This window comes from Centropristis striata, chromosome 21 (genome assembly GCF_030273125.1).
Source record: "Centropristis striata isolate RG_2023a ecotype Rhode Island chromosome 21, C.striata_1.0, whole genome shotgun sequence".
Classification (NCBI taxonomy): Eukaryota; Metazoa; Chordata; class Actinopteri; order Perciformes; family Serranidae; genus Centropristis; species Centropristis striata.
In genome coordinates, this window is record NC_081537.1 from 4,241,335 (window position 1) to 4,268,413 (window position 27,079).

General features: G+C 37.2%; 1 protein-coding gene across 1 annotated transcript in view; it reads left to right on the plus strand.

Moving 5' to 3' along the window:
* LOC131959038 (protein shisa-6-like) overlaps positions 1-27,079 on the plus strand; it is a 123,506-nt gene that overhangs the window by 90,763 nt on the left and 5,664 nt on the right. The window contains exons 6-8 of the mRNA XM_059324130.1: positions 13,969-14,031; positions 16,642-16,662; positions 26,004-26,156. Of these exons, the coding sequence (XP_059180113.1) occupies positions 13,969-14,031; positions 16,642-16,662; positions 26,004-26,156 (237 nt within the window). The remainder of the gene's footprint in view (positions 1-13,968; positions 14,032-16,641; positions 16,663-26,003; positions 26,157-27,079) is intronic.

Below are 27,079 nucleotides of genomic sequence, written 5' to 3' on the forward strand. Positions count from 1 at the left end.
TAACTTATTACACTTAAGTCAGACATATTGTAATACAATATTAAGTTTCATTACCTTAATACTTTTCACTAAGTGAAGGCAGAAATGCTTCTCCAAAATCAATATATTACAGTTAAGACATCTTTCTTCCTTTTTAATTTTTAATCAACTTCTTGAAATAAGTTATCAACTTAATAAAACAATGGACATGTAACAAATTGTATTTTTTATGCTGAAAAAGCTCATTTTTTTAAGTCATGCTAACTAACGAACCTCCTGAATCTTTTCTTAGTGTACACTCTAAAAAAAATGACACTGGCTCAACTTAAAAAAAGATAAAAAGATTATTATTTTACTTTCTTTCTACTCAGCAAAGTCCATGCAAAATGACAAAAAAAGACTCAAAATGACCAAAAAAAAGACACAAAATTACCAAAAAAGACACAAAATTACCCCCCAAAAAAACCCTTCCTCTACAAGCTTCATAATGAGTTGAGTATAAGTAACTTATTACACTTAAGTCAGACATTAACCTTAATACTTTTCCTTGTTAAGTGAAGGCAGAAATGCTTATCCAAAATCAACATATTTCTGAGTTAAGACATCTTTCTTCCTTTTTAAAATTTTGATCAACATTTTGAAATAAGTTATCAACTTAATAAAACAATGGACATGTAACAAATTGTATTTTTATGCTGAAAAAGCTCCTGTTTTACTAACTAACCTCCTGAATCTCTTCTTCGAGTGTACGACAAAATGCCAAAGTGTTACCCTGTTTGATTTCCAGGAGAGATTATTACCTGTAAAGCCAGTGAGTCACCTCTGCTTTGTAGTAGAGAGAGAAGAGAGTGAAAGCAGACGAGTTCTGTAGGAACATCATGAAGCACTACTTCAATAAAATGGATTTCTTATTGCCTTTTAACACACAGGGTCACAACAGTCCGTGGTGGGTTCACTGTCTATCACATTTCAAAATGAACTGGATATGAAGTCCATCTCAACCTCCTGCCCTTCAGTCCCTGCAGAGACCATCATGGCACACTTGTCAGGCTGCAGAGGCAGTGACATGTCAAGTAACTACTTGGCCTTTAGTGTCTTGGGGCTGATTGTGAGTTATGAGATAAAGAGCGATACTTACTGGCAATATAGATAGAAACACACTGGACGGGATTTTTATTACAGTAGGAAGAACACAGGAGATTTGCAATCTGCAGCTGGAGAGACTAAAATAAATAGAGATATCTACCAATGCATATCACAACACTATAATTGTTCTATTTCCAGCAATATATATATATATATATGTATGTTGACCATGTTACAGATATGTGGACACATGTAGTGCAGAAGGTTGCTGGAAATAGCTATATATAATAAAAATAATAATAATTATTTAACAAAAATTTCACTTTTTTCTCTTTTTTTCTTTTGTTTTCTTTCCCACATAAAGCACTTACATGACAAATCACAGAAAGGGGGAAAAAATAAACAAATAGCACAGCACGCAGACAAGGAATACTCCAAAAAAAAAAAAAAAAAAAAAAAAAATATATATATATATATATATATATATATATATATATATATATATATATATATATATCCTTTATTTAACCAGGTAAAAGTCTCATTGAGATTAAAATAATATCTTCATTTTTATAAAATGAATACAATGCAAAAAAATTAATATATATATAATATATAAATAATAATAATAATAATAATAATAATAATAATTAAACAAAATACAAAAATAAAAAATAAAAAATAAAATATTATTATTTTATTATACATATATATATAAAAATCATAATAATTAAACAAAATAAAAGAAAATGAAAATAAAATGAAAAATAGTAAATTACCACTGTGTTACCTATACATGACAAGTAACTACTTGGCCTTTAGTGTCTTGGGGTGATTGTGAGTTATGAGATAAAGAGCGAAACTTACTGCCAATATAGATAGAAACACACTGGGCTGGGGTTTTATTGCAGTAGGAAGAACACAGGAGATTTGCAATCTGCAGCTGGAGAGACTCTTAGTTATCTACCAATGCATGATATCTCAGTATTTCAGCGTCGCTTTCAACCCATTCACAACATGTGTTAATTGGTTTTCACTCATTAGCAGACGTAAGATGTAGATTAACTAACAAGCATTGTAGGCATTTAGAATCTTGTTTTTCAGTTGTTAAAGTGTCTTCCAGAGTGCTTTTATCCTTTCTTTTTCTTTCTTTCTTCCCTGCAGACATGCTGAATGTAATGCACCTTCTGTTGCTTTCATGACACAGAAATACAATAGGTCAAATCAATATCAAATTTCACCTTTAGGCTATTTGTATTTTCATATGCAAATCCAATCGGGGATTTGGGAAAGCTTTGCAATTGTATATTGTGAAAGGTTCAGTAATGAGCCCACAGAGAATAATAATTGTGTTTCTGTTGTATTCCGAGCAGCTCAATGTAATAAATAATCACTTCCTGGTACTGTCTGCTCTTAGCGCCGAGTAGTTTCTTAATCTTATTTTCTATTTTTCATATTTAGATTTCTATGTTTGCACGTATTGACTCTTGTGAAGTATTTTTTTATTTGGTATTATTGCGACCTTTGGCACCAAGCAGTCGCTGCTCTGCTACACAAACACAGATTACATTTTAAAAGCACACTGCAAGAAAGCCAGCTTGTGTTTTTTTGGCCTTAAACAGTGACTTACGTTGGTAAAACTTATTAAATAAATTATTTATTTATTTAGATTTAAAGTGGCAAATCTGCAAGAAAAGTTGCTTTTTTTCCCCACTTCTTTCTCATAAATCTATGACTTTTCTCCATGCATATTTGCTACTTTAAATCTCTTAAATCTGCAACTTTTTTTCTTGTAGATTTGCCACTTTAATCTAGTAAATTTGCAACTCGTTTCTGAAAATATTTCTTATTTTTTACTTCTGCTGAAGTTACCAAATACGGTTCTTCGCCTGATAAAGGGTTAAACCCAAATTGCCTCAGTCAGTTAAGAATGAGCGCTGGATGCTGAAATGACCAGAGCTAGCTGGAAGTGCTATAAATAAAACTTAAAAAGCATTTCACCTGTGCAGCAACTGGGTCAGAGTGAAGCCTCCTGCTCCGTCAGAGGAATCAATGAGGAGGTGGCAGCCTCCGACCGTCCAGGGGCCCGACGCTTTGTGTCCCCTACTAACCGAGTGAAGTGGGGCTATTATGGCAGTTAACATTTAGCGATTAAATGTGAACACTCTTTGTCAGTTGTTAAATGTCAAGCCCACGGTGGCTTCCCTTCCCTCCGCTTCCTTCCTTTGCTGAGAGAGGAGAGCAGGGATGTGTCATTTTTTTTTACCCTTTTATTTTTTTTATCTCTAACTCTGTTTTGGATTGAGTTTTTATTACTATTTTATGTTTTACTGTTTTTAGTATTTTATTGTTTTCATTGTTAGGGCCCGAGCAGGGACCTCCCCTATTGTATTTCGAATGATTATTCTTTTTTTTTTTTTTCTTGGTCCTAAATGATTGCATTTTTCACTGCCTGAACATACCCCAAAACTCATGAAACTTTAAATATAAGTCACACTTGAAAGAAAAATTTTAATAATCTATTGTCATCCTGAATTTCCACCACTAGGTGGCGCTATAATAAAGGAAAGTGCGTTTTGGCTAATAACTCCCACTTACTTTATCGCACATTCAAAAATCTTATATCCACGCGTTCACTGAGTTGTGCTGAATCTCGTGATATAGGCCACGCCCATTTTCGCCTACCGTTTTTTTCCGCAAATTCACGAAATGTCCTAAACCTACTTATTCTGCCCTACAAAGAAAAAAGGCAGTAACTACGCAGAGTGCAGAACTGAGAAAAATGACTTTAAAGTTATCCTGTAATCCAGCCTAAGTAAACAACTGTAAAAACGACCATTTTTCTCCAAAACGACACACATTTGAGATAAGATGTTTTGTCACATAACAAAGGATGCCTTGAATATCATGAAAATGACAATAACTCATTTTTGACCAAAAATGCAGTTACTGCCTTTTTGCTTTGTAGGGCAGTATTTGTGTATGATTTTATTCTATTTTAATAACTGTACAGCACTTTGGTCAACTGAGGTTGTTTTTAATTGTCTCATTGAAGCCTGGAAAGCGGATACGTCGTTTTGTAGTATTTGTATAAGCTCAAATACTTTTTGAATTTAATTTCTATCTGCTACAGAGGCTGAAAAATCTATTATTTAGTAGAAGAGTTGACACTTCTGTTGAATTTCCAGAAAAACTTCAGGTTTTAGGGGCTTATTTTGAAATTGGTTTTACAGGCGTTTTAGGCCTCAATGGGTTAAATGTGCTCTATGAATAAACTTTGACTTGACTTGACTTGACTTTACTATATGTTGTCAACAGGACGCAGCATTGATACCTGTCACACACATTTTGCTCACATGCACAATACACAATGCACTCTGCACCCCCACCCGCCACCTCCACCTCCACCTCCACCTCCTCTGGGCCTTTCATAACTCCAGTAGCTCCACTTGGCAGGGCTAATGGGATGGCAGGGCCATTGGTTTTAGAGAGGGATGTCATGAGGAGAGTGGAGCAGAGAGCTGAGGATGGCTCTCTAATAGATGTGGGGCGGGTGGAGTGGATTCTGGAGGTGGAGGGTGGTGGTGGTGGGGGGGGCTGCCTTGTGATCACTGGCCCGTGTTGCTATTTCGCTCCTTTTTTCATCCCACTGCCCCAACACACCCTCCTTTTTCATACTTTTTTTTTTTTTCTCTTATCTGCTGGCTGTGTCAGTGCTATGTCCACTGCAAACATACCCCCCCCCCCCCCCCCCCCCCTTTCCACCCCCACCCCCACCCACATGCTGTTCAGAGATACCAAGCCTTTAGGGTTTCCATTAAGTTGTGCCTGTTGGTCTGTATTGTCACTGTTTTGAAGTCTGTCTGTGTCCACCACAAGTCCTATCTTCTTACAGTTTGAAATTTCAAAGCAGTGGAAGGCTTTCCTGTGTTTATGGACTTATTCACATCTGGTGCATTAAGCCTATGCTGCTGCTGCTGGGTTTTTTATTCTTTCTTTCCTTCCTTCCTTTAAAAAATAAATAAATCTATTAGTATGAAACTCAAATTACACACCAAGTCTAAGATTTGAGGGAATTAATCGTTTACAGCTTAAAAAAAAAAAAAAAAAAAAAAAGGCACCACATTGGTGACACATTAAAGGGACCACCAACATAAAGTCAGAACGTTTACATAACACAAACGTGTTAGTCCTACTGATGTCCGATTAAGACACCCAAATAATGTGATCGGAAAAGGATTTTCGCCGGCATGTAGGACAAGACAACGCATGAACAAAAACAGGGGAAAAAAACATCCAAGAAAGCCGGTTACATTAGCCGGTCACATTAGCAGGTCACATTAGCAGGTCAGTAGCAACGACACAAAGTTTTGAACTGAGGTCAACCGGAAAGGTGGCCATATTAACATGCTGAAATGACGCATATCTCCACCCAATATTGAGGAGGAGGACACGTTCCCGTTAGCAAATAATTTCAACTCAATGAGTTATTTTTGCACTCCATAACCCAAATATGTTTTATTTAAAACAGAACATCTTTGCCCTAAAAGCCTAAATTTGGTGCCTCTCGCACATTCTAATGCCACTATTCCATCTTAATCATTGCATATTTTAGAGAATTACTGTAAAGGAGGACAAGGGTTCTTATATGTTTTATTTAAGGCATTTTATTCTGTCTTACACAGTCTGTGGTGGACTCTGCTAACACATCCATGTGCTCTTATTTTGAAAGCTTCATGTGTTTGCTTTTATTTTGAAGGCGGGTCTAACACGTTGTTGCCGTAACGCCTGATGGTGTGTTTAATTTACACTCAAAGTCAGAACTTGAAAGTCTGAACTTGGAGCTCGGAACAATGTTGAAAATTCTGACATTCGTGTAGACCTTGAACGCACCATTAGCAGCCGGACACTCTATGTGCGCTGCAATGCAAATAGTTTCACTAACAGAGCATTAATCCTGTTTTACCTGACTTTTTATCTGACTGCTATATATATTGGTATTGTACCCTTACTAAGGCCAAAGGGTCGAATTGATTGAGTTTGTTAATTAAAATTAAAAGCTCATGTTGATTCATTTTCAATTTAGACTTCAAATAATGTCTCACCAATTTGGCACCTGTGTGGACATGGTGTGTATTTTGGGACTGACACACTCACTCACACACACACACACACACACACACACAAAGCATCCACAGAGAGCTGACTGGAAACCACGACAGGCTGTTCATTTGTTGGACAGAAGGCAGTTTCTTAGAAATCAATGTTCTGATGGTTTCCACGATACCTTTTCCTTTCCACAATGGGTTCAAGGTGTTGTGTGTCCAGCTCAGCAGGCCTTCTCCTGCCTCCCCTGTGTGCTCTATGTGGATGTGATGTTTGGAAGTGTGATGTGAAACAAAATGCCACACCAAATGTCAGATTACTGACTCACTTGTGTGCCATCTGGATGCTATTATGTAAACTCGCCAAGGAGGTATTCTCCAGAGATCGGTTATGAACGAAAGGGAAATTTAATGTGAGTAATCTTCTCTTAGAGGTGAGGGCGACTGCTTCCGCAAAAAAAAGTGTCTAAGACCAGCTCTGCAGCCCACCTATCACGATAAAACGGCTGATTCAGACACTAAATCTGACTGGCACCATCTGACAAATACACAGCTGCGTCATCAGCATACTGACAGGAAAACATCCATTTAGCAATTTAGATAGAGACCCTGTTTAACCCAACAATCTGGAGAGCATGTCAATCATAAATAATCAACCCACTGTGTGATTAGACAACAGCACGGCTTTGCTTCTATTTTAATATGTCAGTTTAACCCATTTAGGCCTAAAACGCCTGGACAAAATGCCTGTAAAACCTCTGGGCGATTTTGAAAGAACCCCCGAAAACCTGAAGTTTTTCTGGAAATTCAACAGAAGATTTTTCAGCCTCTGTAGCAGATAGAAATGAAATTCAAAAAGTATTTGAGAGTTTATACCCGGCTTTCATGCTAAGTTTATTCGTCCAAACCTTCAATAAAGTTTTTTAAAAATCAACAAACTCAGCAAATGTTACATTTGACTGAATAAAAAACAAGCATAATACTAATCAACACATTTTTGGTTCCTTTTGTGTACAATGCGATATTGTTTGAAGAAAAAATAGGTAAGAATTGTTCCGTCATTCATCGTTTTAAATTGATCATTTTATTATTAATTTGACACAGGGGCCACAGCAGGGGCCAAGGGCTTCTTCAAAGGACTTCTATACATGATTTCAAAGTTCTGGAAAAGTCCCATGTTGCATTGCGACACTCCCACATGTATTCTAATTTTGTGTCTTTTTTTAAGTCATTTTGCATCTTTTTTAGTCATTTTCTGTCTTTTGCGTCTTTTTTGTAATTTTGTCTTTTTTTTTTGTCATTTTGTGTCTTTTTTAGTCATTTTGTATGTGATTTTAGTCAATTTGTGTCTTTTTTGTCATTTTGTGTCTTTTTTTGGTAATTTTGTGTCTTTTTTTGGTAATTTTGCGTCTTCTTCTGTCTTTTTTTGGTAATTGTTTTGTCTTTTTTTGGTCATTTTGTGTCTTTTTTTGGTGATGATTTAAAAGTTCTGGAAAAGTCCAATGTTGCATTGCGACACTCCCACATGTACTCTCATTTTGTGTCTTTTTTTAAGTAATTTTCTGTCTTTTTTAGTCATTTTATTTCTTTTTGCGTCTTTTTTGTAATTTTGTGTCTTTTTTTTGTCATTTTGTGTCTTTTTTTGGTCATTTTGTGTCTTTATTTGGTCATTTTGTGTCTTTTTTGGGCCCCTGTGTAGAACCGCCACTACCATAGCTCGAGCAAATATTGAAACCCATGAGGTGATCGACCCCGATTTTCCGATCACGTGATGGGATCGGGACCTCCCTAACTAACGGACAGCAGTCTTTCCGGGGGGTCTCTCCCTCACTGTCAGCTCCCGTCATCATTGACAGATATTTTCTGGAGCTGCTCCTCTTAGCTGTGATGAGGGCGACGGTGCCGTGGAGTGTTCTCAACCAATAAGCAGCCTGAGAGGTTTGGGTTACTGGGACTCATTCCTGGATTCTGTTAATTGGTCCCCAGATTATAGAGGGATCAGTGAACATGGCTGTCCAGGTTCTTAATGAGCTACAGTCTTCAGTGGGCCCGTCTCTCTGGACCCCTCAGACCGTGTTTTGAGTGGAAATCACCAGGTTGAGACAAAACTTCTTAAAAGATCATGAACGTTGCACGGTATCGGTGCATGTCGAGGGTCTCCGGCTGTAATTGAAGACAGGCAGCTGTGCTGATCACAACTATTCATCGGGGAGATTTTTCATTTTAGTCTGGACAGTTCTATGGTTTCTTTTTTCTTTTTGTAAAAGATGTCTTTCTACGGTTTCACAAAAGCTACAAGTTGCATAGTTAGCGGATCCACTAAATTTTGCAGTTTCATGTTACAGTTCTTTAACATGCAGGGGCATGTCCATTTCATTTTTTGTTCATTTTGGCTAGCAAAAAACAAAAACAAAATGTACAGCGACTCCTTGGAGTGTCTGTTAGTCCAACCAAATGCTGAACAAGACATTTTTACTGAACAAAACGTTCAAATAAACTGTCATTAAGTGAAAATACAGCGAAAGGGTCAAAGTTATGAGACCAAACCGCTAAACATCCTTTATAACGTAATATATAACTTTTTACCGCCTGGTAAATACATGCTGATATGCTCAATGTTTGACTAAAGGACATTACAGCTGGCCAATTTTCAAAACATATCACAAGTTTTCTCTCTCTACTTCTACTGTTTACTTGTGGATTACCTACAGCAATACATTACACTGCCGTCTTCTGACCAAAGTATATTTTTTTAATGTGACATTTTAAAATTTTGCTTCAAATTCACTTCAACTACACAGCTACAGGACTTTAGAATAAAACTTTTGATTCAGAAGTGTTAGATAATTTATCTTGTTTTAAGAGCTATTTTCTGATTTTACACACAATACACAAATTGACCAAAAAAGACACAAAATGATCAAAAAGGACACAAAATGATAAAAAAAAGACACAAAATTACCAAAAATGTATGTAAAAATGACCACTTAAAAGACACAAATTTACAAAAAAGAGGCACAAAATGACCATATAATCTCTTATTTTAAGCGTTCAACATGCTTATTTCTAGATTTAATAATCTTAATTTAAGAAATCTTGTCAAGGTAAATTATCTGTCCATGCAGCAAGATCATTTCCCTCAGATTTAGTGTTTTTATCTCATTTTTACACACCCCTTTTTTGCAGTGTGCACCTACTCTTGTTCCACCCCGTGCTAACTAAACATATTTACATTACGATGCTGTTCATTACATTCAGGAGACAGTCTCTATGAATCTGCTATGTATTCCCCCTTCATCTCCTCTGTGAGCATCACTGTTAAGCTTTTATATGAAAAAAGAGCAAGCACATCCCATCTATCTCCATAGCTCAAGCAAATATTGAAACCCATGATGTCTTTTTTTGGTGATTTCACATCTTTGGTGTCCTTTTTTTTTGGTGTTTTTTTTGGTCTTTTTTTGGTCATTTTTAAGTCTTTTGTTTCTTTTTGTCTCTTTTTTTAGTCATTTTGTGTCTTTTTGTCTTTTTTGTCTCTTTTTTTTGGTCTTTTTGTCTTTTTTGTGTCTTTTTTTGTCATTTTGTGTCTTTTTTTTTGGTCATTTTGTGTCTTTTTACATCTTATTTTGGTCACAAAATGACCAAAAAATGTACAAAAGAGATAGCAGAGTGCACTGACAATCATTTGTTTATTACCAAGATTAAAAAAATAACTTTAGATTTAAAATTGTTAGATAATTTATCTTGTTTTAAGAGTTAATATCTCATTTTAAGTGCTCAACACGCTTATTTCTAGATTTAACAATCTTAATTCAAGATAATTTCCCTCAGATTTTGTGTTTTTATCTTATTTTTAGACACACCTTTTGCAGTGTGCACCTACTCTTGTTCCACCCCGTGCTAACTAAACATATTTACATTACTTTGCTGTTCATTACATTCAGGAGACAGTCTCTATGAATCTGCTATGTATTCCCCCTTCATCTCCTCTGTGAGCATCACTGTTAAGCTTTTATATGAAAAAAGAGCGAGCACATCCCATCTATCTCCATAGCTCGAGCAAATATTGAAACCCATGATGTCTTTTTTTGGTGATTTCACGTCTTTGGTGTCCTTTTTTTTTGGTCTTTTTTGTCTTTTTTTAAGTCTTTTGTTTCTTTTTGTCTCTTTTTTTTGGTCATTTTGTGTCTTTTTGTCTTTTTTGTGTCTTTTTTTGGTCTTTTTTGTCATTTTGTGTCTTTTTACATCTTATTTTGGTCACAAAATGACCAAAAAATGTACAAAAGAGATAGCAGAGTGCACTGGCAATCATTTGTTTATTACCAAGATAAAAAAACAAACTTTAGATTTAAAATTGTTAGATAATTTATCTAGTTCTAAGAGTTAATATCTCATTTTAAGTGCTCAACATGCTTATTTCTAGATTTAACAATCTTAATTCAAGATAATGCAAGATAATTTCCCTCAAATTTAGTGTTTTTATCTTATTTTTAGACACCATTTTTGCAGTGTGCACCTACTCTTGTTCCACCCCGTGCTAACTAAACATATTTATATTACGATGCTGTTCATTACATTCAGGAGACAGTCTCTATGAATCTGCTATGTATTCCCCCTTCATCTCCTCTGTGAGCATCACTGTTAAGCTTTTATATGAAAAAAGAGCGAGCACATCCCATCTATCTCCATAGCTCGAGCAAATATTGAAACCCATGATGTGAGAGCGCCGGGCCTCCCTCTCTCCTTCACGTCTGTGACAGATGTAAATGGATGTTTCAGCAGTTGGCTCTAATGCATTTTTAAACAGGCACAGCAGCAGACAGCAAATGAACGCGCCGCCAAGGCAACACTCTCCGACGGGGTCTCCGTCTCTCGCTGCCTCCTCCTACAAACATATAAAAACCCACTTACACACACACACTCACTGGGTCCTACACACTCCTGAGGATAGCTGTCATTCATCAACTTTCCCACTACAATGGGCTCAGTAAAGGTGCCATCTTTCAACTAAAGCACCTCCACACGGCGCTGCCCAGCCGAGCTCGGCAACACTGCATCACATTCGCTGTCAGCTGCAAACACTGGTGCACAGTGGGACGGAGAGAGATGATTGGGTGGAACTCTTGTTTATTCTCTGAGTGGGAAATTAAAATGGCTCTGCTTTCCCCGATGACAGCACAGCAGACTGTTACTGCTGATTAGAGCAGACAAAAAGCAATGACCGGAGACAGACGACGCAACAGAACAAAACAAAAAGTCTTCGCCACTTTAATATGAGTCCTGAAAACAGAAGAAAAACACTTCATGCACCTTCACCAATCACATTCAAACACACTGCAAATAAGCAAAGAATCAAATATGTGCATGCTTAGACATTATACTGTATTTTATTGTAACTGTAATGTAAAACACTGTAATATTTCTCTGCAAAATCTTTATTTTATACAGTGTTTTCATGTCAATTATAAAGCAAAACAATGTTTATTTTGATGGAATTTTTTTTTATTTATACGGTAAAATATGGAACAAATTACCAACATAACTTGTAAAATCAACAGTGCCAATATCTTTTTACCATAATAGCAGAAAAAAGGTTTTATTTTTACAGTAAAGCACTGAAATATTTAATGGTAAAATCTTTAATTTATGCGTCATTTTTACAGTATTATTCTTGTCAATTATATGGCAAAACAACATTTATTTTGATGGAAAAACTTTGTATTTATACCCTAAACTATGTAATACAGTGGCAGTCTTAAACACAAAATCAACAGTGCTGATATCCTTTTACCGTAATTTTCTTAAAGTTCTACCATATTTGTTACGGTAAAGTTCTGGCAACCACAGCTGCTGGTTTTTACCGTAAAAAAAAAATTAAAAATGTACAGTGTAAGGTAAGATTTAAACTTCTTGACAAACTATTGTTTCATAATTAATCTAATTAAGTTCACCTGTAAAGATAATGGTGCATTTTAGATGCATTCTGAAATTTCATCTGAAAGCTGAAGAAAACTTTTTAGCCACATTTTAATTTTTTTAATTAATGAAGGACGACAAAGTAGGTGTAAGGAAAGGGTGGGACATTAGTGTGATGTGAGGTGGGTTGTGTGTGTGTGTGTGTTTGTGTGTGTGTGTGTGTGTGCAGCTCTTTGAAAGTCTCCTGAGACGGCTTTTTGTTCTTTCAAGACCAAACTAAAGACTCACTCAAGCATTTTCTGAAATGAACATAAATTGTATATATTTTATGTGTATGTCTACCCGGATGTGTCTGTTTAATTGTGTTATTTTGTTTGTTTTGTCTGTCATGTAAAGGACTCTGAGCTGCTTTTGTACGATATGGTGTGATACAAATACGTTTGAACTGAACTGAATGAGCATTTCACTTAAGTGAGAGTCTGTGGGAAGGTATTTCTGCAAACAAAACTAGCTCCTGGCTACTTTGCAGCTGGTTTTGCACTGAGTCCCTGTGTGCAGGTGTTGTCATACTGGCAGTTGCCATTCTGCTTGTGTTTTATTAATATGAGGGTTTTTTTAAGGTGATAAACATGTTTCATGATGAATGCATAGCCTGGTGCGGTCTCTGTGTCTTTAGGAGCCGGTGTGTATTCCAGGGTGTGATAAATATTGTATACAAACATGTTTTTTCTCTGTAAGTTTGCTACTGTAGCTCCTGACTTTCTTGGTTCTGTTTGACCTGTTTTGCAGCAACACTGAGTGGATTCCACCTCCTGCAGTTTCACTCATCCCATAATGTCCCTCATCTCTTTTTATGTCCATTCACTTAATTTGAGGAAATTAAAGGGATATTTCACCTCCTAAATAAGTTTGTCAGTAGAAGCACAGTGGCTTTGTGATTTGTGTTTCCTATAAAAGTCAATTTAAAATGCAGAAATTCTCTCAAATTAACCCATTTAGGCCTAAAACGCCTGGAAAAATGCCTGTAATGCCGATTTTAAAATAACCCCCTAAAACCTTTTTTCTGGAAAAGTTTTTCTGGATATTCAACAGAAGTGTCAACGCTTCATGCTACAAATAATTGATTTTTTTAGCCTGTTATATCTGAGCTCCCTCCACTATAGTCGTCTTCCGTCATGATTTCAAAGTTCTGGAAAAGTCCCATGTTGCATTGCGACACTCCCACATCTATTCTGATTTTGTGTCATTTTGTGTCTTTTTTTAGTCATTTTGTGTCTTTTTATAGTCATTTTGTGTCTTTTTTGGTCATTTTGTGTCTTTTTTAAGTCATTTTGTGTCTTTTTTTGGTCATTTTGTGTCTTTTTTTAGTCATTTCGTGTATTTTTTAGTCACTTTGTGTCTTTTTTTGTCATTTTTTTTGTCATTTTTTTTGTCATTTTGTGTCTTTTTTGTGTCTTTTTTTAGTCATTTCGTGTCTTTTTTGGTCATTTTATGTATTTTTTTTGGTGATGATTTGAAGTTCTGCAAATCTCATGTTGCATTGTGACACTCCCACATGTATTCTGATGCAATTCATTGGCCAAGAGACTGAAAATAGGTGGAAAAAACTAACAATTCTACAAAATGACGTATCCGATTTCCCGGTTTTAATGGTAGAATAACGCAACAGCGCCCCCGGTTTTAATGGTAGAAATGCGGTAATGCTTTCGCGGCTTAAATGGGTTAATCTGTATTTTGTGTTTTATATGAAAAGCATATAAGTCCTGCAGGTGGTGAACTATCTCTTTAACGCTCACCCTCACACTGCTAACGGTCTGTATTTGAGCTAATACAGAGCATTCCTCATGGACACTGAACAGAACTTTCATTGCTTTTGTCATTGCAGGTACCCATCAGCACAACTATAACCATGTGGCTCTAGGTAGCCCTACACGCACACCTAAGAATGGTAAGACAACTAGTGGGAGAGGGGGATGTTCAAGTGATTTACAGCTCAGTTCAGTGTCTGACATGAAGCCTGCATAGGGGCATTAACCCTTTGATGCACAACATGGGTCTAAAGTGACCCGGCAGAGTTTTTATGTTCTATATCTTTGCAATAAATTATTTTCATCATTCAGTATTCCAGGTTTTCCTCAATTAGTTTGTTTTTGATCAGCATACATCCTAATTTTATGTTTTCCTTTTTTATTTCTTAATAAAATCTCTTTTTTGTGTCACTACCCTTCTAATGCACAACATGGGCCAAAAATGACCCATATCCATTTTTTAGCTAAGTAGCTTGCTAAACTAACAACTTAGCTAACTTCTTGGCTAAGTAGCTTGCTAAGCTAACTTCTTGGCTAAGTATTTAGCTAAGTAGCTTGCTAAGCTAACAACTTAGCTAACTTCTTGGCTAAGTAACTTGCTAGGCTAAATACATAGCTAACTTCTTGGCTATGTATTTAGCTAGTAAGTAAGTAAGTACATTTTATTTATATAGCACAGACAGAAGTCACAAAGTGCTTCACATTAACAGAGGATAAATAAGTTAAAAATAATAAAATAAAAAACATAAAAATAAAATAAAAAAAGTTTTAAAAGACCAAAACAACAGCAATTAAACAACCATAGCATACAAGCTAAGTAGCTCGCTAAGCTAAATACTTAGCTAACTTCTTGGCTAAGTATTTACAAAAGTAGCGTGCTAAGCTAACTACTTAGCTAACTTCTTGGCTAAGTATTTAGCTAAGCTAAAGCAAGCTACTTAGCCAAGTAGTTAGCTATATAATAGTACAAAAACGTTTTTTCTTCATAAAGTATGAGTGGCAAAATTGAAATAATGATCTGTTGTTATCAAAAACAAGATATTTAAAGAACACTTGGAATAGTTAATCATAAATTAAGTTCATATCAAAAGATAGAGCACAGAAACACACGCACGCAAGCATTAAATAACATGAAGGGAATGAATGCAGGTCATTTTTGACCCATGTTGTGCATTAGAAGGGGTTAAAATATGTTGTGCATCAAAGGGTTAACTTGAATTTAGTGCTTGACATGGATGTGTGAAAACCCCCTTGACATGATCCTCTTTTCAATTCGCCCCACTGCAAATCCATCCTGTTATTGAAAATTAGGCTCTTTCACTGAAGACTGAATCATAGAAGCGTCACATCACGTATAGCAGCCAGAATCCTGTCCATCTTTTTTTTTTTAAAGCAAGTACAATTGGCCGAGTCTCAAGTCAATGTTTGCTGAGGTCATCCCGTCCTCTGTCGGGTTGACGGAGCGTGTAAAAGTTATCACCGTAACCTCATGCTCCTCGTGAGGCGCATCACCACGAATTTATTACTGAAGGCATGCAGCTGTTTGTTCGAGGCCGCAGACTGGCAGATGTGGAGAACAGCAGTTGCATAAGGATGCGAGGTGGAGGCTGGATAAAAGAAAGACAGCAGACGAGATAAAAGAAAAGAGGCCAGCAGCTGAATATGCACTGCCTTCTGTATTTATTAAATCACTCTGGTCTTGCCATTTGATTTCTGTTCTCTTTGTTTAAACCACAAATACAGAAATGCTTGAATTCTGAATGGCCTATAGAGATATTTGACCATATGGTTCATTTCAATTCAATTGAATAAGGCTTTATTGGCACGAAACTTAAAACTCAAAACTAAAACTAAATAGATACATTTCATAAAATATATGTGTGAGACAAATCAATGACAAATAGAGACAGAGAGAGAGAGACAGACAGAGAGAGACAGAGAGAGAGAGAGACAAAGAGAGACAGACAGAGAGAGAGAGAGACAGACAGACAGACTGACTGAGACAGAGACAGACAGACAGACAGACAGAAAGAGACAGACAGACAGACAGACTGACTGAGACAGAGACAGACAGACAGACAGACAGAGAGACAGACAGACCGAGACAGACAGACAGACAGAGACAGAGAGAGAGAGACAGAGAGAGACAGACAGACAGACTGACCGAGACAGACAGACAGACCGAGACAGAGAGAGACAGACAGACAGACCGAGACGGAGTGAGACAGAGAGACAGACAGACCGAGACAGACAGACAGACAGACCAAGACAGAGAGAGACAGATAGACCGAGACAGAGAGAGATAGACAGAGACAGACAGACAGAGAGAGATAGACAGAGACAGACAGACAGACAGAGAGAGATAGACAGAGAGAGAGAGAGAGAGAGACACAGAGAGACAAAGACAGACAGAGAGAGACAGACAGACACACAGACAGACAGAGAGAGATAAGCAAACTGCAACTATTGAGAAATGCCTCGGAGATCTGTGGAAAACACAAGAAATCCATTTCAACAACACATCTAACACAGAGACTTTGATCACAAAACCCCTGAAAGGCTTCCAATTTCACCACACAGTGTATTTTATAGATAAAACCCTCTGACAGCCCCCTAATCCCCCCCACCACCCTCATTATATCTTTGAGGGAGGGGGTTCTGTACTAGTCATGCTGAATGTGGACTAGGCTGCTTCTTTTCTCACCATCAACGTGTCTCTGAAATATTTGTCTTTCACTTGGGTTTGGTAGCTCACCGATCATTGAGACGTGGTAAGTCATACATACATTTAGTGTCAAACTCATTCATACACATCTGTGTAACATTTACACCACAAACCTAAACCCCGACGTCTGTGTTTTCCTGTCTTTCACTTGAATTGGTGTGTTTTGAGACCTGATTTAAGAAGCAGTTGCCAATATAATTGTTGTTTTTCTTGCTTTGTGTTATGCTTCAACAACAAAATTTGTTTTTGGGGGGCGAAAGAGTCTCAGAATCTCTTTAACCCACAAATTAAAGTCATTTTATGTGATTTTTTTTATATAAAAGAAGCAAGAAAAGGATAATTTTGTGATGTTTTCGAGTTTTCTTATTGTCAACAAATTCCACAAAAACACAGAAACGAACAATGTGACCACAAGCTCACTTCTTACTACTGAAGATTAGAAATGTTCCGATACCATTTTGCTCCCCCAGAGAAAATTTTTGCCCTAAAAGCCTAAATTTGGTGCCTCTCGCACATTCTAATGCCACTATTCCATCTTAATCATTGCATATTTTAGAACATTATTGTAAAGGATAATAAGGGTTCTTCTATGTTTTTTTTAAGGCATTTTATTTTGGAGTGACAAAATTCTTGTAAATTCTGTGGTGGACTCTGCGAACACATCCATGTGCTCTTATTTTGAAAGTTACATGTGTTTGAAGGCTGCAGGTTGCAGCACAGCGCCACTGTTTTAAGAGCGGCGAATGCGGCATGCTTGGAAACAAGCATGGATAAAGTCTACACAGACTACAAAACAAACAGAAACACAAACGTGACGACTTAAAATGGGGAAGGCATCTGACACATGACACTGGCTGATCGGTTAGGGAGGGAAAACAGAAGTTAATGAATTCATAAGTGTCAGAGTGAATGAAGTAAAGAAAATTGTGATGGAGTCTGATTATCAGGGAGGCTGTTGTGTCCATCATCAGTACCAGGCTTTGGACTTGTTAACTCTATGGAGTCTTGGACGATTTTGTCCATTTTTGAATCCTTTTCATGTCTATTTGTGCCTTTTTTGGTCATTTTGTGTCTGTTGTGTCTTTTTTTGTCATTTTGTGTCTGTTGTGATGTCTTTTTTTTGCCATTTTGTGTCTTTTTTGGTCTTTTTTGGTCATTTTGTGTCTGTTGTGTCTTTTTTTGTCATTTTGTGTCTTTTTTGGTCTTTTTTTGTCATTTTGTGTCTTTTTTCTGTCTTTTTTGGTCATTTTGTGTCTGTTGTGTCTTTTTTTAGTTATTTTTTATCCTTTTTTTGTCATTTTGTGTCTTCTTTGGTAATTTTGTGTCTGTTGTTGTCTTTTTTTTTGTCGTTTTGTCTCTTTTTTTGTCATTTTGTCTCTTTTTTTTATAATTGTGTGTCTTCTGTGTCTTTTTTGGTAATTTTGTGTCTTTTTCTAGTCATTTTGTGTCACATGATCTGATCATTACGGCACGATCAGAGACCCCAGAGGGTTAAATTGGGTATACGCTGCATGATTTCTGACCCTCTTATTGAGATGCATGACTCATTTTAAAGACAGACCCAATGTCAGCTTTGTTGGGCATCATTTGTCATGTAGCACACAATGTGGGGGCTGACGAGTGGTCATGTCCTGTTCAGCTGCTCCCAATTAGCAGATGGACACTGGGATGACTGTCTGACATGTCAGAAAGGTTGTCAGGCTCTGGCACAGTTGAAGCAGAACCATAAGTTTATTCCTTTTCAGTGTTTCCCCTCTAGAATTTTTTTCAGCAGCCATGCTGCTGTGTCCTTGGCCGTGAGCAGTGTTGCCAACTCCTCAGTAAAGAAAGTAGCTATTGACTGTCCAAAAAGTCCCTAGAAGTAATTAATTTACCATGTGCATGTACTTGTAATGGACGCTGTACACTTAGAAAGATCAAGTTCATTATACTTGCTATTTTTAAGTTGAATAACTTAACAAAAAATAAGTAAACACAACTGTTCAGTTAAGTCAGACTAACTTGGCTTACTTAAGTTGGTAAAAATGAGAAAGATCATGTTTATAATACTTGCTGTTTTTAAGTTTAATTAACTTAAAAGAAAATTAAGTAAATACACTTAGATTTAAAGTAAACTTAACAAGTAGATATCAAGTAAACCTAACTTAAGACTATCAGTTATATTTACTTACCTTTTTTGGTGCAATCGGTTTCCTAGATTCTTTTAAGTAAGCTCAACTTCTCACATTTTAGAGTGTAGGAGAGAGGAATAATGTTGTGGGGAAAACAAAAAGTGAGTAAAAACACACTAAATATGTTTAGAACTACAAGTACACTTGTATCTTCTGTCACAATTTCAACCCTCCTCCATAATCCGGCCTTGGGACTAAAGGCTAAAGTGACCCAAAAGAGTGGCGACTTCTCGCATGCGCGATTTGCAGACTGGACGCTAACGGGCTAACATCCCCTCCGGCTCTGTGGCTGCAGCTGGGAGAGACTGCTGCGGGAGGACTGTGCCGATTTGTCTCGCCAGTCCCTGCAGCTCGTTAAGAAGACTAACAACGAGTCTCCGAAAGTCTCCAGTAACACCAGAAAAAAGTCGCTAGATTTGTCGCTAGTCGCTTTTTTGAAAAATAGTCGCTAAGGGGGTCTGAAAAGTCACTAAATCTAGCGAAAAAAGTTGCTAAGTTGGCAGCACTGCCGCTCACTGCCCTAAGGAGCTACGATGTTACGTTCATGTTACTTTACGTGATTCTCGCTATATCGACTGTTTATAAGCTTGAACGTTAACTTTTACGTTGATGTCCTAAGAGGGTGCGACAGGATTTGATAACTCAAAACAAGTCAAAAATAACGTTGTGTGTTGCTAATATTAAACCAAGCTATTAGAAAAACTGTCGTCATGAGTCCAAACATCCCTCAAAATAATATATTTCTCTATTATTTCAACTCAACCGTTTTCTGTAAATGCCATCCTGCATCATGTGTCTGAATACATTACAGAGACCTCCACAAATACAAACTACAACGTGCTTTGGAGCTTATTGACTATTGTAAATACCCAGCATGTCAACAGTGTTTCAGTATTTATTTGACGTGTACAGTGTGAGATTGTGAGCTTTCTTGTGTCATTTTATTCGTGCAGCAGGAATTGGAATATAACAACAACATTTTTTTAATCATACACTGTATGCACAGCTTCTGTAGCAGCAATGAATTATTGTTTTTTGGTCTTTTTTTGCAATTTGTTGGCAATAAGAAAAATACTTCCAAACATATCCTTTTGAAAACACATGCTACTGTAAGATTTGCAAAGACTACTTGAGTCAGGTCTGTGTTGTTGTACTGTCCGTTGTGATGAAGCAGTGAAACGTGTTTGCCATTGAGAAAGCTAACAGCATGCCACAGTCTGAGTCAATTCTCCCCTTATTGATGCAGTGTGGCAGACAGTCCAGTCACAGATCGTTCACATCCGTCAAACTCCCTCCCTGCAGCTTCCAGGACACCCTGCCGACACCCCTCTCCGTCCTCGTTTCATCCCGCTCTACTATTCCCTTTTCTTTTATTTCAATCTTAATTTTTTTCCCTCTCTCCCCCTTTTAGATTCTCTTATCTCCATGTCTTCTCCCCTCTTTCATTTCCCTTCTCTCTCCATCCTGCAGCAGTTACGAAAGCCTTATTTTTATCTGTCCGTTTGGAAGGCTTGTGTGAAGCCGCACCCATGGTCGCTGCTCTGCACTGCGTGACAGACTCACAGCCCACTGGGGGAAAGCGAGATAGAGCTGAGAAAATGAGAGAGAGAGAGAGGGGAATACTGAATGGACAAGAAAGAATTAAGGAGTGAAGGGAAAGTGGGTGGCAGCGTGCTAGAACAGATAAGATTAACAGAGCAAGGAAGACACGTTGGTGAATGGGAACGACTGCGGATGTTTGTGTGAGAAAGGGAGATAAAGACGAAAATGAAAAAGGGTTTTGGTCCATTCACCCCCTCTCTCCTCCCTCCTCCTGTCCTGGGTAAAGGGTTGAGGCTTTGCTCCCTGCCCAGCCACAGATCACATCACAACACTGTCACCAGCAGCAGGGCCACTCTCTCCAGCACACATCTGTTGTTTGGTGTCTTGTCTTGCAGTTTTTTTTTTTTTCCTTTTTCTTTTTTTGGACCGCTGTTTCCTCCTGTCAAACCGCCACATCATCTGTCAAGTCAGTCCCACACCAAACGCTCAGTGAGTGCCTGATGTGACCGCCTATACTCCCCCATCGCTGCCACCAGCAAGTTGGAGTTTTAGATATGCAACCATTTCTCAAAGGCCCCTTAACTCACTGGCTGGGTTAAAGCACAGGCAAAAGAAAACAAAAAAATGGTTTCTTGAGTAAGTGAGGTTAAAATAAAAGGAGGAGAAGAGATCTAACTTTTGCTATTGATTCATCTATTGAGCATTTTATTGACTAGTGCAGTGCCCGTAGGAAGTATTTATCCCTATAGTGGGAGATGCAACATAAGAAGTGAATAAAGCTAAATCTCCGCTTAGCATGCTAATCGCGAATAACAGAATTTGCACATTACATGCAGACCACTACAACGTCTGCAACTCCTTAAAACAATTTCCGTCCGTATTATGCTTAGCTGTCAGTTAATAAAGTTTTGTTTTTACTGTTTTCAATGGATCAAACTGATGCAGAAGAAAGGGCTAAAATCTTAGCTTAGCTTAGCATGCTAATGGTGAGATAGCACATTACGCAGTATGCTGCACTAAAAGTACATTAACATGAACCCAATTAGCTGATATACTATATTGCATGTAAGTATCTCATATCAAATGATTATGGGCATTACGCTAAGCAACATGAGTAGTAATGCAACATAAGAAGTGATGCATAAGAAGCATGCTAATCGTGCTACAACAACGTCTGCAACTCCATAAAACACTTACTTTTCATAAGGTACCACACCATCCAGCACATACACATTGAACATTGATATTCGCTGGAAACTATTAGAATATTATTGGAAAATCAAACCTTGTAGCCACTTTAAAACTCCTAAAGATAGGTAGGCTAAATAGACTTCCAGATGAGATGAGTCAGGGTGGAAATCCAGAGTGAATTGTGTTACTGACCAGGTGTAGGCATATCACACAATGGGGCGGAGCTCCACTAAAAGGGGGCGGAGCTCCCCTAAAAGGCGTCCGATCGGAAACAGTGCAATGCTGCAACACGTCCTACGTAAATAATGATATTTAGAAAAATTTTAATTAAAAAATCTTCAAAATCAAGGATGCACACGCGCAGGACACATACACACACACACACACACACACACACACACATGCTTCTTGCTTTTTTAGATAGATGAATTGGTTAATCTAAACTATTAATTTCCTCCAAAAAACTGACTATTCATTTGAGTCCATTTTACTCACTGTAATTCATTGTATAATGCAGCACAATACAAAACAGCTTGGAGGAGCAGCTTGTCTCTGAAATAATAATTGCTTATCCACATTAAACTGAGCCTCGGTCAAAGCAAAAGTCAGAGGAGCAGCTTGTCACTGCAGTTAGAAAAGCTGCTCCACTTTAAAGCAACATTACGTACAATTGATATTTTTGCAATTTATTGCCCCTACAATGCACAAAGGTGTCTAAAAACAAGATAAAAACACTAAATCTGAGGGAAATAATCTTGCTGCATGGACAGATTTCCTAAATTAACATAGTTAAATCTAGAAATAAGCATGTTGAACGCTTAAAATAAGAAATTAAGTCTTAAAATGAGATAAATAATTGTCAGTGCACTCTGCTCGGGCCAGTTAATCGCTGCTTGCAGCTTTAATTTATCTCGTTTTAAGAGTTAATTTCTTATTTTAAGCTTTATCTTGTTTTCAGACACCTCTTTTTTGCAGTGTACAGTTTCAGAGTGCAATTGGCTTCTTCACTGCTGTCGAAAATATGATCAGCTGTACATGAAGATTACATTACCTATGATGAAAAACTAGTTGAAACTTTGCTAACACAGCCAAACATCAAGCAAGTCTGACAGTTAGCTCTTAAAGTTATGTACTTACTTGATTCCTGTGGTCTATGTCTTGTACCATCAGGTTGAATGCACTTATTGTAAGTCGCTTTGGACAAAAGCGTCTGCTAAATGACATGTAATGTAATGTAATGTAAAAGCAAGTGCAGCAACACGAGACACAGCAAGCCAGCTAATATTACAGTAATATAAGTAGTAGTAATATTAAGAGTAGCTCAACAATAGGAAGACCAGCTTGGCGTCTGTCTGCAGCCTTTTATTTCGGGACGCTCTAGCCACAAACTAAAATCCAGTCTGAGATTTACTCTTGCGATGCATTAAATAAAAAAATGGTAGAAGTATTTTCAGCATCATCATCATTGATTCAGCTGAATAATTACAGCAGTCTCAGGTAGGACACCTGAGACTGTTTAAAAAGCAAACAACCAGAGCTACAGCCAAGCTGTTAGAAATACTGCTGTCATGAGTCCAAACATCCCTCAAAATAATGTTACCTTAGTATTTTAATTTAACGGCTTTCTTTAAATGCTATCTCAAGAGCACAATACCAGGATATCATTCTGATAGGGATATATAAGTCCCTTTATTATTGAGTTAATGGTCTAAAAACAGTTTTACATCAGTTCCATTTTGCATACAGTTCCAGGCTAACAGTTATCAAGTCTTTAGTTCTCCTTGTTCAAAACATAAAGGTGGCAGACTTCTCTTTTTTACTTTTTTACTTAAAAAGACGACAGGTTATTATTTGACCTATAGAGCTTTGAGAAGTACAAATATCTAATTTAAACTTGCATGTAATTCATTCAAACATTCAACACAACCCAGGCAGCCTATTCTGCTTTTTCCACTGCTTCACTTTACTGACAAGCTACAACTGTAAGGCACTTGTGTTTTAAAAAATAGCTTAAAAAATAGCTTACCTATATCTAAAATGTTTCTATATATGCACTGAAAAATAGGGTGTCTAAAAACAAGATAAAAACACTAAATCTGAGGGAAATGATCTTGCTGCATGGACAGATAATTTACCTTGACAAGATTTCTTAAATTAAGATTGTTAAATCTAGAAATAAGCATGTTGAACACTTAAAAAAAAGAAGAAATTACCTCTTAAAAAAAGATAAATTATCTAACACTTCTAAATCTAAAGTTTTTTTTATCTTGGTAAGAAACAAATAATTGTCAGGTCACTCTGCTCGGGTCGATTCATCACTGCTGGCAGCTTTAATTTATCTTGTTTTAAGAGTTAATTTATTATTTTAAGTGTTCAACATGCTTATTTCTAGATTTAATAATCTTAATTTAAGAAATCTTGTCAAGTGAAATTATCTGTCCATGCAGCAAGATCATTTCCCTCAGATTTAGTGTTTTTATCTGGTTTTTAGACACACCTTTTTTTTGCAGTGCACAGGGCTGTGGAGATACAAGTCATGATTATCTATTTAGTGGTTTGGCCTGTTAGTTTCTCCATTTTGCCTTGTTGACCTAGTTTACAGACATGATAGATCAGAGTGACAGTGCATTCTAGTAACGTTCACCACTGGAGAACAAGTTGGCTCTAGTGCTCATACAAGGACAAATTAGATTTGAGCAGATGAATATTTCATTTTCAAAATGAAAGTGACAGCACTAAAAATCTGCTGTCGCTAATTCGCTAATTAGCATGAGTAAGTAGCTAACTTCCCAAAAGACCAAATTAAACTTGACTTTTGAGTTGCTGCGTCAGCTAAAGATCCTTTTAGAAACTGAAGCAGCACACTTTTGTCTGTTTATGTTGTTAAACTAGAGAAAAACAGTGTTTGTAATATTTTAACCTTAATTTGTCTGCACAATAAAAAGCATAAATACAACCATGGCTTCTTATATTATACCAACTAGTGCAGTGCCCGTAGGAAGTATGTATTCGTATTGTGCAAGATTGTATTTTGTAGCTAATGCTAATGCCTCTTGCTAGTGTAACCTTTAAATAACACAGAAACACTATCTTTCCGTCCCTATTATGCTTAGCTGTCAGTTAATAAAGTTTTGTTTTTACTGTTTTCAATGGATCAAACTGATGCAGAAGAAAGGGCTTAAATCTTAGCTTAGCATGCTAATGTTGAGATAGCACATTACGCAGTATGCTGCACTAAAAGTACATTAACATGAACCCAATTAGCTGATATACTATATTGCATGTAAGTATCTCATATCAAATGATTATGGGCATTACGCTAAGCAACATGAATGTCATCCCTGAATTACATAGTAATGCAACATAAGAAGTGAATAAAGCTAAATCTCCATTTAGCATGCTAATCACGCTACTACAACGTCTGCAACTCCATAAAACACTTACTTTTCATAAGGTACCACACCATCCAGCACATACACATTGAACATTGATATTCGCTGAAAACTATTCAAATATTGTTGGAAAATGGAACCTTGTAGCCACTTTAAACTCCTAAAGATAGGTAGGCTAAATAGACTTCAGATGAGATGAGTCAGGGTGGAAATCCAAACAAACTGGTTTCTTGAGTAGTGAGGTTAAAATAAAAGGAGAAGAGAATCTGATAGTTCCAAGATATAACTTTTTCTATGGATTAATCTATTGAGCAGTGCAGTGCCCGTAGGAAGTTTATATTGGTATAGTTGGAGATGCAACATAAAAAGTGAATAAAGCTAAATCTACGCTTAGCATGCTAATAGTGAATAACAGAATTTGCACATTACGTGCAAACCACTACAACGTCTGCAACTTCTTAAAACACTTTTCATCCAGCACATACACATTGAACATTGATATTTCGCTGGAAACTATTAGAATATTATTGGAAAATCGCACTTTAAAACTCCTAAAGATAGGTAGGCTAAATAGACTTCCAGATGAGATGAGTCAGGGTGTAAATCCAGAGTGAATTGTGTTACTGACCAGGTGTAGGCCTATCACATAATGGGGCGGAGCTCCACTAAAAGGAGGCGGAGCTCCTCTAAAAGGGGGCGGAGCTCCCCTAAAAGGCGTCCAATCGGAAATAGTGCAATGCCTCATTGCATCCTGTGTAAATAATGATATTAAGAAAAATTAATTCAAAAATCTTCAAAATCGAGGATGCACAGACGCTTCTTGCCTTTATAGATAGATGAGATTTTTTCTGAGATTTGTTCAGAGCACCTCTGCCTCCAGGAAATATTTGTAACACTAAAGCTCCAGCCTGCCCGCCAGTACCAGGCCAATATTCCCTTCTGTACCTCAGCAGGTGGTCCTCCTGATGCTGGCCTTTTGTGTGTGCGTGGGTGGTGGTGGTGATGGTGGTGGGTGGGTGTAGGAGAAGCAAGCCTGCCCATTTTCTTCTCTTCCCTCTTCTGTGTCTGTATATGTATGTATGTGTCTCCAGAAAACAATCGGATAAGCGGCATCCTGACCTCGCAGACGGAGCCCTATGACCTGTCTTTCTCACGCTCCTTCCAGAGCCTGTCTCACCTGCCGCCCTCCTATGAGGCGGCCGTCAAAGCCGACCTCAACAGGTTCTCATCCTTGAAGAAACTCAGTAGGTCCAAGTTCACTGCACTACTGCAAGAGTAGGCTCCCTGCCCTGATGCCCTGCATGACCAAAATACTGCATTAAGTGTGCTTTCCTGATTCCTGACTGGGACGAAATGAGTGGTTCCTAAAATTATTTGCTTGTTGTGCAAAGGACATCAAACCATTGAAATACGCATTTTTCTTTAGATTTTTTTGAGACTCCCCATTGATTTAGTTTAGTGGATGGAAAGGGCCTTAACCCTCTATGGTATGCATTATGACGCCAGTTAGGAAAAAAATATTTTGTTTTTTTTGTCTCAAAATAGTCTAAATAAACACAATCTGAAGAAATTTTATAATAATAATAATTTTATTTTGGAAGTTTTTGGGGTTTGTTGCCCGTAGGCAACATTGTCCCATAATGGTGCACAAGTAGGAAGGACATCAAACCATTTAAATACGCATTTTTCTATAGATTTTTTGAGACTCCCCATTGATCATTTAGTGGATGGAAAGGGCCTTAACCCTCTATGGTACACATTATGACGCCAGTTAGGAAAAAAACGTTTTGTGTTTTTTTTTTTGTCTTAAAAATATAATATAATATAAAAAAAGACACAAAATGACCAAAAAAAGACACAAAATGACCAAAAAAGAGACAAAGTGACCAAAAAAAGACACAAAGTGACCAGAAAAGACACAAAATGACCAAAAAAGACACAAAATGACCAAAAAAAGACACAAAATGACCAGAAAAGACACACAATTACAAAAAAATGACCCAAAATTACCCCCCAAAAAATACACAAAATGACCAAAAAAGACATTAAATGACCAAAAAGACTAAAACACATTAACACATCAACACAGTGGAGACAGAGCTGACTTCCAAAATGACGAATTGGCAACCCCCAGAAACAATCTCGCGACCCCAATTGGGGCCGGGAC